General features: G+C 41.8%; 1 protein-coding gene and 2 long non-coding RNA genes across 3 annotated transcripts; 1 reads left to right on the plus strand and 2 right to left on the minus strand.

Annotated features, from left to right (window-relative positions):
* Positions 1-1,447: 1,447 nt before the first annotated feature.
* LOC309483445 (uncharacterized protein) lies at positions 1,448-5,633 on the plus strand (the record flags this gene model as incomplete). The annotated part of the gene is made up of 3 exons (XM_082149284.1): positions 1,448-2,502; positions 2,627-4,286; positions 4,422-5,633. Exons 2-3 carry the CDS (start codon positions 3,792-3,794, stop codon positions 5,631-5,633), a joined length of 1,707 nt encoding a protein of 568 aa, XP_082005410.1. The 5' UTR covers positions 1,448-2,502; positions 2,627-3,791.
* A 592-nt stretch (positions 5,634-6,225) lies between these two features.
* LOC309482637 lies at positions 6,226-8,743 on the minus strand. The gene is made up of 2 exons (XR_014200337.1): positions 6,475-8,743; positions 6,226-6,283 (listed from the first exon to the last, which is right to left on the minus strand). It is a non-coding gene; the product is annotated as an uncharacterized lncRNA (long non-coding RNA).
* A 1,695-nt stretch (positions 8,744-10,438) lies between these two features.
* LOC309482659 lies at positions 10,439-14,225 on the minus strand. The gene is made up of 4 exons (XR_014200350.1): positions 13,871-14,225; positions 11,287-12,437; positions 11,108-11,182; positions 10,439-10,992 (listed from the first exon to the last, which is right to left on the minus strand). It is a non-coding gene; the product is annotated as an uncharacterized lncRNA (long non-coding RNA).
* Between the last annotated feature and the right edge of the window lie 457 nt (positions 14,226-14,682).

The raw sequence follows: 14,682 nt of genomic DNA on the forward strand, positions 1-14,682 counted from the left end.
AAAATGAATCATAATATTAGTTTATATAATTGTACAATAACGCAATCACAATGAATAATTAAGTTACTAAATTACTTAAGTTCATGTAACATGAATATACAAGTAAAGGAGTGATATTTACATATTAACCGTATTTCATAATCAGTTGAAATGATCTTATTAGACATAATTGAAAGGATGACATCATCATAATACAGTATTGGTGATATCATTAGTCGGGGATTACATCGCTCCATCATTGGTCGGGGATTCCATCCTAGAATGTAAACAGAACAAAACCATGTGATCAGTCATGGATTACCATCCAATCATGTTTCCAATTAATTGCACTACAGGGGTGTACAAAGACGTTCTCTCTAGCGAAGTGCAAAAGTCTACGTTGACCGAAGACAGTGACGGCCCGGCGAACGTAGACTACCAATCAGAGCGACAGGGTTCTTCCAGGTTTCAGTAAGTCAAATTTAAGACCTTTTTAAGACATTTTAAGACCATAAAGATTGTAATTTAAGACCTACATTTTGCATTGCCAAAAAAAAATTCAAATTGAAAAAGCATTAATTAAATTTTCAGATAAAGCAATCACATTAGTAACCTTCCACACCCAACAACGCGTGTCAGAGAAAAGAACAGAATCAGATATGTTTTTTTATAGAAAATTGTACTTTGCATTTTATACTGTAAAAAACATAATTAGTTGATCATAACTAGAGATGAAATGGCATGAACATTTCATTTCATGATTATAGTGACAAATATCACGGTTATCACAGAATCCTGTTAAAAAAGTATTAATACTACAAAATGAAATCCATTCACCAAGTTTTATGTCGAAAACCAGCAAATAACAAATAAAATTAGCATCAATATGCACTTTTTGCTTACATAAACATTAAAATAATAAATAAAATAATAAAAGACGCGATATGTGAACGGCCTCTTGGTGAGCTACCTCAAATCAGGCCACGAGCTACTGGTAGCTCACGAGCGACGTGTTGGAGACCCCTGCTCTAGAGCTCCGCTTTGTAGGCTACGAATCAATACTTTTTTGCTACTTTGTAATAAACGCTGCGGCCAGCGTTTCTGGAAATGAACGAAGTTAAAACCTTTTTAAGACCTGACTAAATGAAATGTAAGACCGCGGATGAAAATCTGGCCGTTTTTAAGACGTTTTAAGGCCTTAAATTTAAAGTTAAGAATTTTTTAGTTTTTAAGACCCCGTGGGAACCCTGTGGGAAGTACAATGGCAAAAGTTTAAAATGGCTGGTGGAAAATGATGTTGGATACATTAAATAGTAAAGCATGTTGCACTAAACAGAATCAAACTATGTTTAGTATGTTTTTCATAAATTATGCTTTGTCATATTTTTGTGTTCTTGATCGCCACATCAAAGAGAGCCGCCAACCAGAGAGAAGAGCCATCGATGACGAGTGGGTAAAGGATTACCTCCTAAAATATGTGCACAGCTGCTTCCACAGGCCTCCTGCCATCTCGAGATCAACGTGGACAGGGCCATTTATGGGCAGGGCTGCTTCAGGTCATTCACGTTCCTGGAGATGTGGCAGTGGTACAGCCTGCACAAGACCCTTCAGGCCGACCCGCAAGCTGGGACCGACCACGAGCGAAAGATGGCTCAGGAGGCGCACTGCTCTGTTAGGCAGTGGCTTGTCATGAAGGAGGACAACATCACCACCAAGTCCCTGAAGCGCTTCAGGCAATAAATTCTCGATAGAGAGGTAGGTTAAGGTGACTTTTGTTACTACACATGTAATGTTCATACAAACTTCAAGAGCACAAAGCTGTAATTCACAGAAGCCTCCACCAGACGCCACTCCTGCTGCTGCCACTTCCAGCACTTCAAAAAGAGAATCAGAATCAGAAAGAGCTTTATTGCCAGGTATTTTTGCAAATAAGAGGAATTTGTTTTGGTGACAGAGCTTCTAAAGCAGGACACAGATAATAAAAAGAATAAAATTAGAATTAGTAAAATACACAATATGCAAAAAATAGATTAAATGTACATGTAAAGGTATGTACAGGTATGTATGTACAAATGCAAGGAAATAAAAATAATATAAATAAGAAATGTGGTGTTAAATAAATCAAGGTTAAATAAATCAAGGTTCCCTGCAGCAGCTGCCACCTCCCACTCGTCATGGTCCTGGTGGATGCCCTCGTCATCTTTTAGAGCCATGGGGAGCTCTTGCCCATCTCCACCAGCTAGCCTATGTCCGCCGGGGGTTCCGAAAAGCCGCTGCTCTCCACCAGCGTGCCAGCAACTGCAGAGCGTCCCGAGCAGTCTCCTCTGTCTACCAGCAAGAAGGCAAAGTGCAGCAAGCAGCAAGGCTGCCTCTAGTGAGCGTCCCAAGCAGCCAAAGCAGCAGATGCTCCTGCCGTCCTCAGCGCCTGGTCAGTCTCCTCCTGATGCTCGCCCAGAGGAGCCGCCGTCGACCTCCAACAGCCAGCCTGTGTCTGCCACCACCTTGCCGCAGAGTGACTCTCCTGTAAGTGTAATATCACATCATACATAAGCAATGTTAATGCATTTCACAAAATCCCTTGGTTACTAATCCCCACCACATTATAGAAAAGAAATAACTAAATGTTGTGTGTCTTGTGTTTTTGCAGGTGGAGCTGGAAGGCTGGGTGTGGCTGTGGGAAGACTCCCATGGCATCCCATCTGCAGACATCCCCTGGCTGAAGGAGGACAGCGAGAGAGGCCTCTTTACGCCCGTCCAAATGTACAAGGGCGTCATTAGGAGGCGGCGCGTCCTGAAGTCTGACCGGATGTGGTTTTACCCTCCCGAGCCACTTGGCTTCGTTAGCGGCGGCATCCCCACTCCACAGGCCTTTTTCTGCGGCCGTTTTTCTTCTGGCGCCCCATCGGAGTGTGGCGGTGCTCCCTGAAGTGTCCGCATGGTGATAAGTGCGCTGGGGCCGGTGGCAACACACACCTCTCCAAGTCTGGTTACCAAACCCAGGTAAGGCTCAGTCTCTTCACACCTGTGTTTAAAGTAATACATACATCAGTACTGACTACTTAACACACATGTCGCCGATCTGTGATTGATTTGTGATCTCTCTCTCTCTCTCTCTCGCCCCCTCCCTCCCCCTCTTTCTCTCCCTCTCTGATGTGCATTTTAGGTACGTCATAGCGACAGAGGTGGTTTCCTGCGGATTGTGCCTCAAGGCCGCCAGGGGTGGAGCGAGTGGTCCCATGGGTCGGTGGCTGGCGTGGGACGACGTCATTCTGCAGCAGCTGAGCGAGGCTCATCGGGCCAGGTTTCCGGCCGTGCTAACCACAAAGCGTGGGGTGGACAAAACTGTATGACCGCACAGAGGGCAACACCATGATTAAGGTGTGGCGGCAGGTGCAAGAGAACTACATGGAGGACTACTATCAGAGGAAGGACCTCTACACCACGCTCCTCATGGCCTTGGTGGAACCCGGAGGCATAGTCTCTGCGTTGGGCCACGGGGAGTTCCAGGCGGCACCTCTTCCCAGAAAGCTACCCTGCGCGCGGCTCCTGAAGCACGCCTTCCTCCTGGCCGAGGCAGACAACGTTCAGGACTACCAGAGCCAGATACTCTTCACGTTCGGTGAATGCATCCAGGACCCACCAGGCATGGCCATGTACCGGGTTGCCTGCACCACGACCATCAACGGTGTGGACCTGCCGTATTACAAGGGCCTGCGAGGGAGGCCTGGAGGGGTTCCACAAGTCGCTACCCCATATGATTCCAGGTAATCTAAGGGGGGAAAATACCTGTTTAACAGTAAAAAATACAACACATGTCCCTTTTGTATCATTCTGATAATACCTGTTGTTGTGATGTTCAGGTCCCCACTGTGCGGCACGGCCTTACCAGGTCTACCTCATCAGTGGAATCGCCAGGTGGAACTCCGATCACAGCTCGGATGCTGTGTTTGGGGGCAGAGGCTGTCACAACGGTCTACTCGGCGCCGCTCATTGACCGCCTCAACTCCTGCTGCCAGCAGCTGTTTGGTGAGACGGTGGAAGAGAACTTGAGGGCCACGGCCGACGTCCAGTCAGACGAGCTGCTTGGGCTCGAATATCTTTTCAGCCAGAGCGCGGGGGAGTCCTTCTCTCTTGAGGGCATTATCAATGACGGTCCTGGGCTGGAGGAGGAGGTCATTCAGCCTGGGCAGGCCGACCCAGACGCCGAAGCAGACGAGGCGTATCAGAGCGACGAGGACCATCCTGCTGTTGAGCCTCTCATCACACTTACCAGCAGTGAGACTGCTAAGGTCAACCCTCCAGCCTTTGTGAGTAGAGTACCTACTTGTCTGATAGAAGAGAATACAGTGATAAATGTGACCACTGAAAAACAAGACATTGTATGCATTGGAACTTACCTACGTTTCTCTCTGTGTGTGTGTCTCTCTGTGTATGTTTTACAGGAGGATGTCTGCAGTGATAATCCTCTGCTCGGGTTTCAGAAGCTGGAGGCATTCTGTACTGCGCTGGTGGAGGTCGGCTTGACAGACCAGAAGCTGCTCCTCAACACTGCACAAAGGAACAGGGTCCTCGACGCCTGGAATGCGGTGGAGGAGCACTACAAGCAGCCACAGAAATACCACCAGCTGTACCACACACACTGGGGCAACACGTTGTACTGCCGTACAAAGAGGGATGACCTTGCAGACGCTGTCGTGGTCCAGAAAGTTAAGATGGCCAAAAGGTACACGCCAGCACTGCAGGACATCAGCCCGCAGCACAATCACCTTATGTACGTGCTTGTGAAGCTGCTGTGGCTGCGCTCCCCTAAGGCCTCTCGCTCCACCCGAGAAGGCCAGCATCCTCAAGACTATGACAGGATCCAGCACCGGGTCTTGGTGGATGACCCAATCCTGTGCAAGGCAGGCATCCCTCTCCCCAAAATAAACACTAAAACAGTGAGGGACTTCATCTGCCAGCAGGAGAGGCTGGGGAACCTGCACGCCACCAGGCAGCCAGCCGTCATCTCCAAGACCACTTCGGTGTCGTCTGAAGAGCTGCCTCCTGCACCGCGCCAGCCTGCCGTCCTCCCTCCACCTGACTACCCCGTGATGGAGTACGTCCCCACGCCCAGCACAGCCGGCACAAAGGTGTTGAAGGGACGGACCGACATGCTGGTGGCGACGCCACAGCTTCCTCCTCAGCCACCACTGCCTCTGCCGGTGAGGAGGATCCCCACTACCTCCACCATCACCAGGCCTGTGCTGCCCTTCTTCTCTCTGTCTGCGGGCCCCTCATCCACACAGCCCATGGTGCCTGCTGGTCAGGCGTCCATCCCGATCACTCCGCCTGTGCCCATCAGGCCAGCTGTTCAGCCGGCCTCTGGACAGAACCCTGTGGTAGGATCGTTGTGGTCTCGATGCACACAGTACAAGAGGAAGCTGGCAGACCACCCCACAGGGCTGGGTGTTAAGCTGATGAGGGAGCAGCATCTCCCGACCTGCAAGGCGTGCGGGCAAACAATCCAGGGACACAAAAAATTAAAAATACATATTGCCCTGCGATCAACTGTTGAGCCTCCAAGGAACTGGAGAACAGAGCATTTAAAAACTATGAACATTTTGTCTCTGTTGAGGACGGATTGGAGGAGTGAACGGCTGGCCCGTTGTAAATAGTGTATATAGTTCTTGTGTACAAGTTTTACTGTTCTACGTTCTGTGTGTTCTGGTCTTACAATTGCCCTTTAACACAGCACCTTTGGTTCTCTGCACTGTTGCCCTATTTCATTCACTTTGCTTTTTATGCTTTATTATACTTAAAATAAATTTGTATATTCGTTTTTTTCTTTTTTCACAAATTCTGACTTTTGAAATTGCAATTTGATAACCATTTGCAGTTTTAATAAAGTTGAATTAACGTAACCATTAGTCATTTTTAGTCTTCAAAGTGTACACTTGCAGGTGTTGATTATAATTAGGCTATTTTACTGATAGCCTCATTAACTAATAATAAGGATAAACAATATTTAAAAAGTATAGAATTATCTAACATCTGACTAATTAAAAATTAACCTCAAAACATAAAATGCTAAATGGGGGATATCTACAGTATAGGCCTATCTAGCATTTTTTTTTTTAAACGTCGTCTCTCAGTTGCTGAATGTCACGCAACAACGTTGCTACAGCCCTGTCACATCTTACAATTCTACTGTAGCATTCCAGCCGGAATTTATTCAGTCGATGCACTCAATGATCATAACTGATGGGCTATGGTGGGGTATTCCAACCCATTTATTCACAGTGTAACCATAGACACACCGTAAGAGCTGAAATCATGACATAAAACATAAAATCATTCACTTAATATTAACATGTTTCACTTTTAACTTGCTGGTACATAGGATGAGCATAGCACGCGCTAGCGCTAGCATGCTAGCTAACTCTGAAACTTGATAACATTCAGGAAATACATTTACAAATTATCTGAAAATTAAACAACACAAACTCCACAAAATACCTGTTCGCCTTCCAGCTAGATGCTAAATTAAAGGATGGATGGAAAACGATTCCTTTTTGATCAGTAACTTTCTTCCAGTAAACAAACAGTAGCGTTTCACTTTCCTTCTCATTTCTTCATTGAATAGACGCATGCGCAAATTGCGCATGAAAGGGAAACCACATCACTGTCTTCACAATAAAAGCCATGTGAACATTATAAAGTAAAATTCGCTTAGGGATATTAAATTCTGAGCAATATCATTTAAAACATTTACATCTACATTGTTAAAATGTTGCGAGCACGTAGACAGCGACGTTGCCATAGCAGAAATGCAACGTGCCACAGACGTTGCCACAACGTAAACGTGTTTGCTGGGAAGGGTCCGAAGTCCAACGACTGCGACACGTAGGGGAATATGTGACACAGATATTATAAAACACATTCTTTTTTTAAATTCTATCAGTAGTAAAGGATTAAAGACTTGAGTCATTTTTTAAATATTCACGAGTACTTTGGTCGAGTCCAAGTCAAGTCTGAAGTCATTTTAGTTCGAGTCCGATTCACGTCTGAAGTCTATTAAAATGCGAATCGAGTCTGAGTCTCTAACTTGAATGCCCATCTCTGCTCGACTGTAGATCTCTCATGGCTCGAATTTCGGCGCGGGTATTGCACATAATTCTAATCACTCCCGCAGGTCACACTTATAATGCGGTAAATTCCCACAAATATTGATTCACTTTAGCATGTAGGTTGTATGAGTAAATTAATCCACACAGATTATAAAATCTTCTCACTCTGCACAAGGCAAGTGTCAAGCGCTGCATGCGGCGAAACACACATTCGCGATTTCTGGGGTAAGGACATGACGGAATTGTCACTTGCACAATCGGGCCAGTCGCATCGTAACTAACGTTTATCATTTTCAAGTGTTTTTAGGTCTTACCAGTTTAAACATTCATTCGATTTAGTACTCTATTCAGTACTTGAGCGCTCTCTGAGAGATGGTTTTCTATGCTTGCATACATACAGCAAAGCCGCCTCACAAACACCTCGCCAGTTACAAAAGTTATTATTTGCGGATTATATCGCTTTAACGGTCGAAAACACAAAATTATGTAAAAAATCAGGTCTTGGTGCATATCCTTGTAAACAGTCAGTTATGTCTTAAATATACATAAAATGCATGTAACAGTGACCGTATAATGAAACCAGTAATGGATCCATGCACTAGCTCTTAAAGGGACAGAAGTCTTATGTGCCTTTCATTCATTTCGTTGTCAAAACAAAAGATAGCTTTAATTGTAAGGAATCAGGATTAATAGCCTATGTATTTAATTTAGTCAGGACTAAAAGACTATCCAGTGTTATTTTACATTTGATTACTTTATTCAGTTTCTGTAGTATTTCTGAACACTAGTGTTAGTCCTAAAAAAACTTCTTTATTTCTCTTTATTTGTATCTTTATTCTATTGTATTTATTTGTGCTTCTTTTTTCAATTTAATCCAAAGATTGAAATCAAGCTTCCATGTGTTGTGTAAACTCATAAATATATCATTTTACAAAACTGTTTTGCGTATGTGCTCCGCACGCACTATTTCAGTCACAACACCCCAGTCAGAGGAGGACGGAGCTGAAACCATCAATTGTCGATGCTGTTCTCTTCCTTCATAACTCACGCTGAGAAGTATATTTATATAAATAGTTGTGCAACTGCGCAAACTTTGTTTTGAAATGTAATGTTTGAGTGTGGAATGGAATTTTTGACTTTCACCTGTTCAACCACAAAGTTTCGTAATTAGCAAGTCCGTGCTTTCTCTTTTTTTCTTGTGTGCTGACCGCTGTGCCTTGGTGAAACGGTGTTTGTACATGTCTATTTGTTTAATTATTGTTGCAAGCAATCATAAAATACAGCTTATTGCACCAAAAAAGGTAGGCCTATTTACAGTGAGAAACGGACCTCGGGTTCGGCCTTAAAATATAACCGTTTGGTCGGGTCGGGATAAATGATTTTTTTCCACAAAGAAAATCAGGCCCCGTCTCTCTACCAATCATAGAGAAGATTTGACTTGACTCCACCAATCAGGCAAGAAACACATGTTTTGCATGTGAAATGGTGCAGTTACCGCATCTGCCAGCAGGGGCAAAAGGAACTAATAAGCCAAATTGTGACCCACTGCTTTTTTTTTTTCACATGCAGTAAAAAAAAAAAAACGCAAAAAAAAAAAACGCAAAAAAGGATGGTCTGCATGAAGCATTATGAAGCATTTTGAAAATATTGAGCAAGCATTCACACAATCATTACTCTACCATTACTGATATATATATATATAGATTATATACGTTCACAACACCGTTTAAACATCCATTCACACTAACACACACTATTTCTACAAATCTCTACAGTTAAACACAGCTATATAATTCTATCATTAACCATTTTAGGGGGGTGCACCATTCCCGGAAATACTGCAATACCAAGTTGGTGCGTGGAGTGGTCAGAGCAAGCCCCTATTCCATCTCCACGATCCAAAAATCAATTTAATATATGGTGCCTGGGTAGGGCACGTATCAGATATTAAACTGATAAGAATAGATACTACACTTGATCTTAGCCAAAAGGCCAAGAAGCGATACCCACAAATGGTCACCAGTAGCAAATGCATTCTTTGAAACATCAAATCTGATGATGGTAAGGTTTTTTTTTTTTTTTTACAAAAAGTTTTTCTAGAGAATTGTTAACATTACCTCAAATAAGGCTTAGGCTAAAAGGTCATAAACCTTTGTGTCCGAGCCAGACCCAGCCCGACACATTAACTGTAATTATGAGCCCGAGCCCGATTTAAACCTGACCATTTTTTAATACGTGGGCCGTTATAACCAGGGGTGCCACCAGATAATTTTTTAACACAGGTGCTGAGGGGGTGCTAGATATTATATATAAATAGTATTAATAAATAAGCAAACATAGGCCACTTAATATTTAATATTCAATTATTTTAATTTTCACAATTAAAGTATTATTTAATTTAATTGAACAAGCACAACATTCAGCATTCAATCAAATATTCTTAAAGATTTATTATTAATGTTATTTCAACATAATATCTCGTTATTTCGTAATATGTACATAATATGTGTGCGTGCAACAAGCAAGATGTGCATTTGTGTAAATCCTGTGACACGTGCATTGATTTTCATTAATAAACAGTGTCGGCTGCAAAGATGAAGTTGACGATCGCCATATTCGTAGTGAACGCTCCTATAGAGAGAAATGCACATCATGGATTACATAATCAGAGAGTAACCTATTTCTTTTCGTTTTGAATTGTTTCGTTTAAAGACATTTTTCAAGCTTTCTTTAGATATATTTCTCATGTCTGTGAGGCATACACTGAGTTTTGGTTAATTTATGATGAGATGCGCTCCAGTTCACGTGCAATGCAAGTGACCTGCGGCGCGCTGGCGTCTCCATGATTATATTGTCTGCTATATTTGCTTCTTATTTATTAAATACAGGCAATTCGTTGATGAAAAATTTAATTTTAAATTTAAGATACAATTTATACAAAACAAAATTCACTTAAAAGAAAGGCTTTCTACAAAACAAGTGGTCAAAATCATGTCTGACCCACTCCATATCTCTCGATATATTGCGCATCCTATCTTATCGTACTTTTTAACAAATATGAAACTAAATGAGCTTATTTAATGGCTACAATACTTATAGTAGGCCTACATACTCTCTATTTGAACAAATTGCTGCACATTCATTTACTTCTGAATTTTGCACACATAAGTTGAAAGGCATTTGTTTGTGCATAGTAAAACATATCTGCAACATTTATCAAGTTAACGGATAATTGTGCGTGCATTTATTATTATCTTAATGAACAATGCAACAAGGACGAAGCATGTAAACTGCGTTGTTTGTTTATTCAGAATGGAATGGATCGCAAATGGATCCGAATGAAGAAACTAATATAACTCAACAAGGTTTTAGAATATAGAATATTTTTTAAACAAAATAAATATTTGTAAAGCCTATTATCCCGGGCCCGGTGTGATGCGTGCGAGCGGAGGAGACGCTGCGCATGACACATGACGTGTTGCATTTTGTAACAAGTGCTTGATCAAGGGCCGGCCCGAGGATAGTGGCGGGAAATATCGGCCCGACCCCAGTTAGCTGCGCGTAGGAGTTACCCCAGGTTGACCATAGATGCACAGATGATTCACCAGTTTTGCCGTTTACTTTAGACTAGTGCAGAGTTAGCAGATTTGTTCCTTGTGGATGTTGATGGATACTGCACGGTGAGTAGAGAGGGACATTGGATTCTGTATACAGACCTGCTGTGGTTTAGTTAGCAGCTAATAAACACATTATTATCGATATCGTCGGAGTCCTGAATTATTTATACAGTTTATATGGTATATAGGATAAAAAGAAGGCTTGTGAGGAAGGTCGGTGTGGGCAATATCTTGGCACTAGGGCTGATGATGTGTTTCCACCCTAGGTTTTGCGCTCGTCATTAAAGTCCCTGTAAAGGCAATTCTAAAAAAATAAAAATAATCTAAAAACATTATAAATGTTAGAAATGTATTGCTAAAACACATTACAAAGACTATGAACTGAAGTACAGTACAGTTTTTCACCATTGCTGTGTTCAGGATTTTTTCTGATTCCCTACTGTCGATGACACACTGGAGCCACTGAGGCTGCCCCCTCCCCTATCAGAAAATTATGTTGGCTACATTTAGTAAGTATGTTGCACTAAACAACAAAACTTTTCATGATTTTTATGGAAAATGTTTCCATAAATTAATTATCTTACTTGATATTTTAGTGTCCTTGATCTTCACATTAAAGAATGCCGCCAGCCTGAAAGAAAACTGAGTCATGGAGACTGGATGAAGGATCTCCTGCTCAGATATTTCCACAGGTCTCCTGTCACCTCGAGATAAATGTGGACGGGGCCATTTAAGGTCGTTTACGTTTCTGAAGATGTGGCAGTGGTACAGCATGCACAATGAGTGAAAAATGGCACAGGAGGCGCACTGCTCTGCGCGGCAGTGGCTGGTGATGAAGGAGGAGGACATCACCGCCAAGTCACTGAAGCGCTTCAGGCGGTACATTCTCGACAAAGAGGCAAGTTTCTTAAGGTGCCTTTAGTAGAAATCACAGTGCAACACTTAATACAAACTTGGTGGCTGAAATTCACCTGTACTTCACAGAAACCTCCACAGGACAGGGCCGGCTCGTGCTCATCAGGGTCCAAAGGTGATGGCGTTTGGGCGGATGATGCTCTGCTGGTGGAAGCTCTCGCCTCTTTTGAAAGGTATAGCCTATCAGTTTAGTAATGTTTTGAATTATTAACGTGATCACAGCATGATATGATTATGCATTATTACAACTATGATCTGATTATGCATTATTACAACCATACAACAAAACAAACAAACAAGGAAAATATAAACACACAAAAGTTAAGGACTGGTGAGCTAACTAATCTAAACTACTTCTGTTAAAACTTTCCTAACTCCCGAGAAAAATAACAAACACAAAAGGGTCTTCCGGGTCAGCTTACTTACCTAGACTTTCCCTCTATTCTAATATAACTAAACAAACAAAAACCTCACCATCCTGTACAAACGAAAAGAAAAACAAAACCACCAACAACAGGTTTCCTTATTTCGGTTTGATGCAGTCATTCACACAGACAGCCACTCCAAGAATGCAGTCTTCAAATCTGCTCTAGCAGGAGCGGTGCTGGCCTACAACAGACCTGGAGCTGCTCATCAAGGGCAAAGGACCCAACAACTTTTACTACGCTGAGCGATGAAGACATGGTGCGTCTCCATGTATCGAGGGAGCAGCTGAAGCACCGTGTTCACAGAGTGATGCTCATCCAGGAGACGTTCTGGCTTGTCCAGACAGCCGTTGATGAGCTCAAAGGTCTCGCCTCCAGGTCACCAGGTTAATAATCTATTGTTGACGCATAAAAAGTTATTAGCAGTATTTCCAGTACTGAAAACTGAAAAATGAACTACATGATCTATACACTGTCCTATGCACTATACTGTTAAGCCCTATTCGGACTGGATTAGTTTAACATGGAGAGATGGGGTAAAGTAATTATTACCAGAGCTTCTCAGTGATTTTAGTCCCGTCAGAATATGCCATCTCAGTAATCATCACGCACAATGTCAGTAAAGATTACGGCGACTTTTACCTTCTGTAGAAAGGTCCAGAAAAATTACCTCAGGTAATACTAATCCTGTGCGAATAGACCCGCTGTAAATATGTACATAAATATTCTGCCGTTTCATGTTTAAAAGTAGTTTTCTGTGGTTTTTCAACTATGGAGGCCCTTGAAGAAGCATATTGAGTTGCGTTCTTGACGGTGGGACAAGTCTGCGGCAAAACTCAAGTGTCAAGTCGAAAGTACTTGATAAAGGCAGGAAACTTTTTTTAGCGTTAGGTAAATGCCCATTACAAACATAATCCAATCTGAATTTAATTAATACATCGTTCGACCAGACCTAACTGTTTTAAATATATACGCACATGACGACAGGAAGGTGACGGTGGTGCGTAAATCGAGTTACCTCTCACACTTCTGCTAGTTTTACTGAGATATCTTATCCCGTGCGAACTGGCCATTATTATTGTAGTATTATCCTGTGGTAAAATTACATTACTCCATCAACCCTTGTAAAGCTAATCCCGTACGAATAGGCCTTTAGTGTATGTTATAAACTAATAGTTTAACAGTATTTTAATATACATTTATCATATACTATGTTGACACATATATTGTCCATCTCATGTTTAACTGTTTATGATGATTTATTTGCGTTCTCTGTTGCAGGAGGCTGCATCCCCCATTGGTTCAACCAAAGGCACTTGTTCCAGCTAATCAATGCCTTATTTTCTTTTCTTCTTTTTTGGGACTTTGTAAGGTCCTTCTTGATGCTTTTGTGTGCTTTTTAATTTTAATTGGGAACAAGTTAGAGGCCCTGCACATGTTGCAACATATTGTAATGCCAATTGTAAATTTCTGTTTTACTAGAGTATATTTGGATGGGTTTATGGGGACATAACAGATGCTTAAAACCTCATGGTCCAGCGGTTTCTTTCACTCTAAACACCCCTCAAATGGGCTTTCTTTTTCATACTGTTCATTTTAATGGTCTGCATATTACAGTTTTGCACATATATGAATTTATGAAACAAATGCTAAACCTGTGATAGTAAAGAAGTCAATGATGCCATAAGTGCTGTGTGTGGCAATTTAATAATTTCCAAGCATGACATTATTTAAATGTATTTTCATTTAATTTGTAAATGAATTAAACCTAGAAATAAATGTGTTGATTTGTCCTATATTGTCACTTCAAGGTTCCATTCAGGTTTACCTGATCAGCAGAATTGCTCTGTGAATCTCGGACCGCAGTTCTGACTCGTTGTTCAGTGGCAAAGGTCGAAATCAATACCAAGACTGTCCAGGATTTAATCAGTTGAACGAATCACCCTTTAGTCGACTAAAATATCATCTGCCACCATATTGAAGACCACGTCGATCTGCTCAAAAGATCTTCCTCCAGCAGCGTCTCCCTCCACCTGACTGCACACAGATTGAATATGTACATATTACAAGCACAGCAGGAACAAGGTCTTGAAAGAAAGAACGGACACGATGTTGCCAGATCCACAGACTCAGTCTCAGCAAAACTCTCGGTCTCACACAGCAGAGCGATCCTGTCCAGAGCCACACTGTATAAAAGAAAACACAGTTAATCTGACTTCTCTTTGACGCTCCGCAACCAAACAACTCAGGGACACAAAAAGTACAAAAGAAGAGTTTTTGTCCTCAAAAGGATCTGACAATACGGTGTACACAAGTTATGGACGCACACAAGTAAACTTAGACTTGTTATTGTGAATTTCAACTGGGAATACTGTTGTGTTAATTCTTCTTTCAATAGTTTACTCGAAATATAAAATATTAAAACATAACTTAATCAATTGTGAATTTATCTACAGTTACATAAAATATAAAATATTAGTTACATTGAATATTGCTATGTTATTTGTCAGATTATTTAAACCACTATATTGTGGAAAAGGCGACTTCTTGATTAAATCCTATAACATTAGGGCTTTACCTACAACACACTATCTTTTGTCCCTGGTACATATCAATACATTACCTTCAATAATAACATCA

The sequence above is a fragment of the Leuciscus leuciscus genome, assembly GCF_965113295.1.
Source record: "Leuciscus leuciscus genome assembly, chromosome: 2".
Lineage (NCBI taxonomy): Eukaryota > Metazoa > Chordata > Actinopteri > Cypriniformes > Leuciscidae > Leuciscus > Leuciscus leuciscus.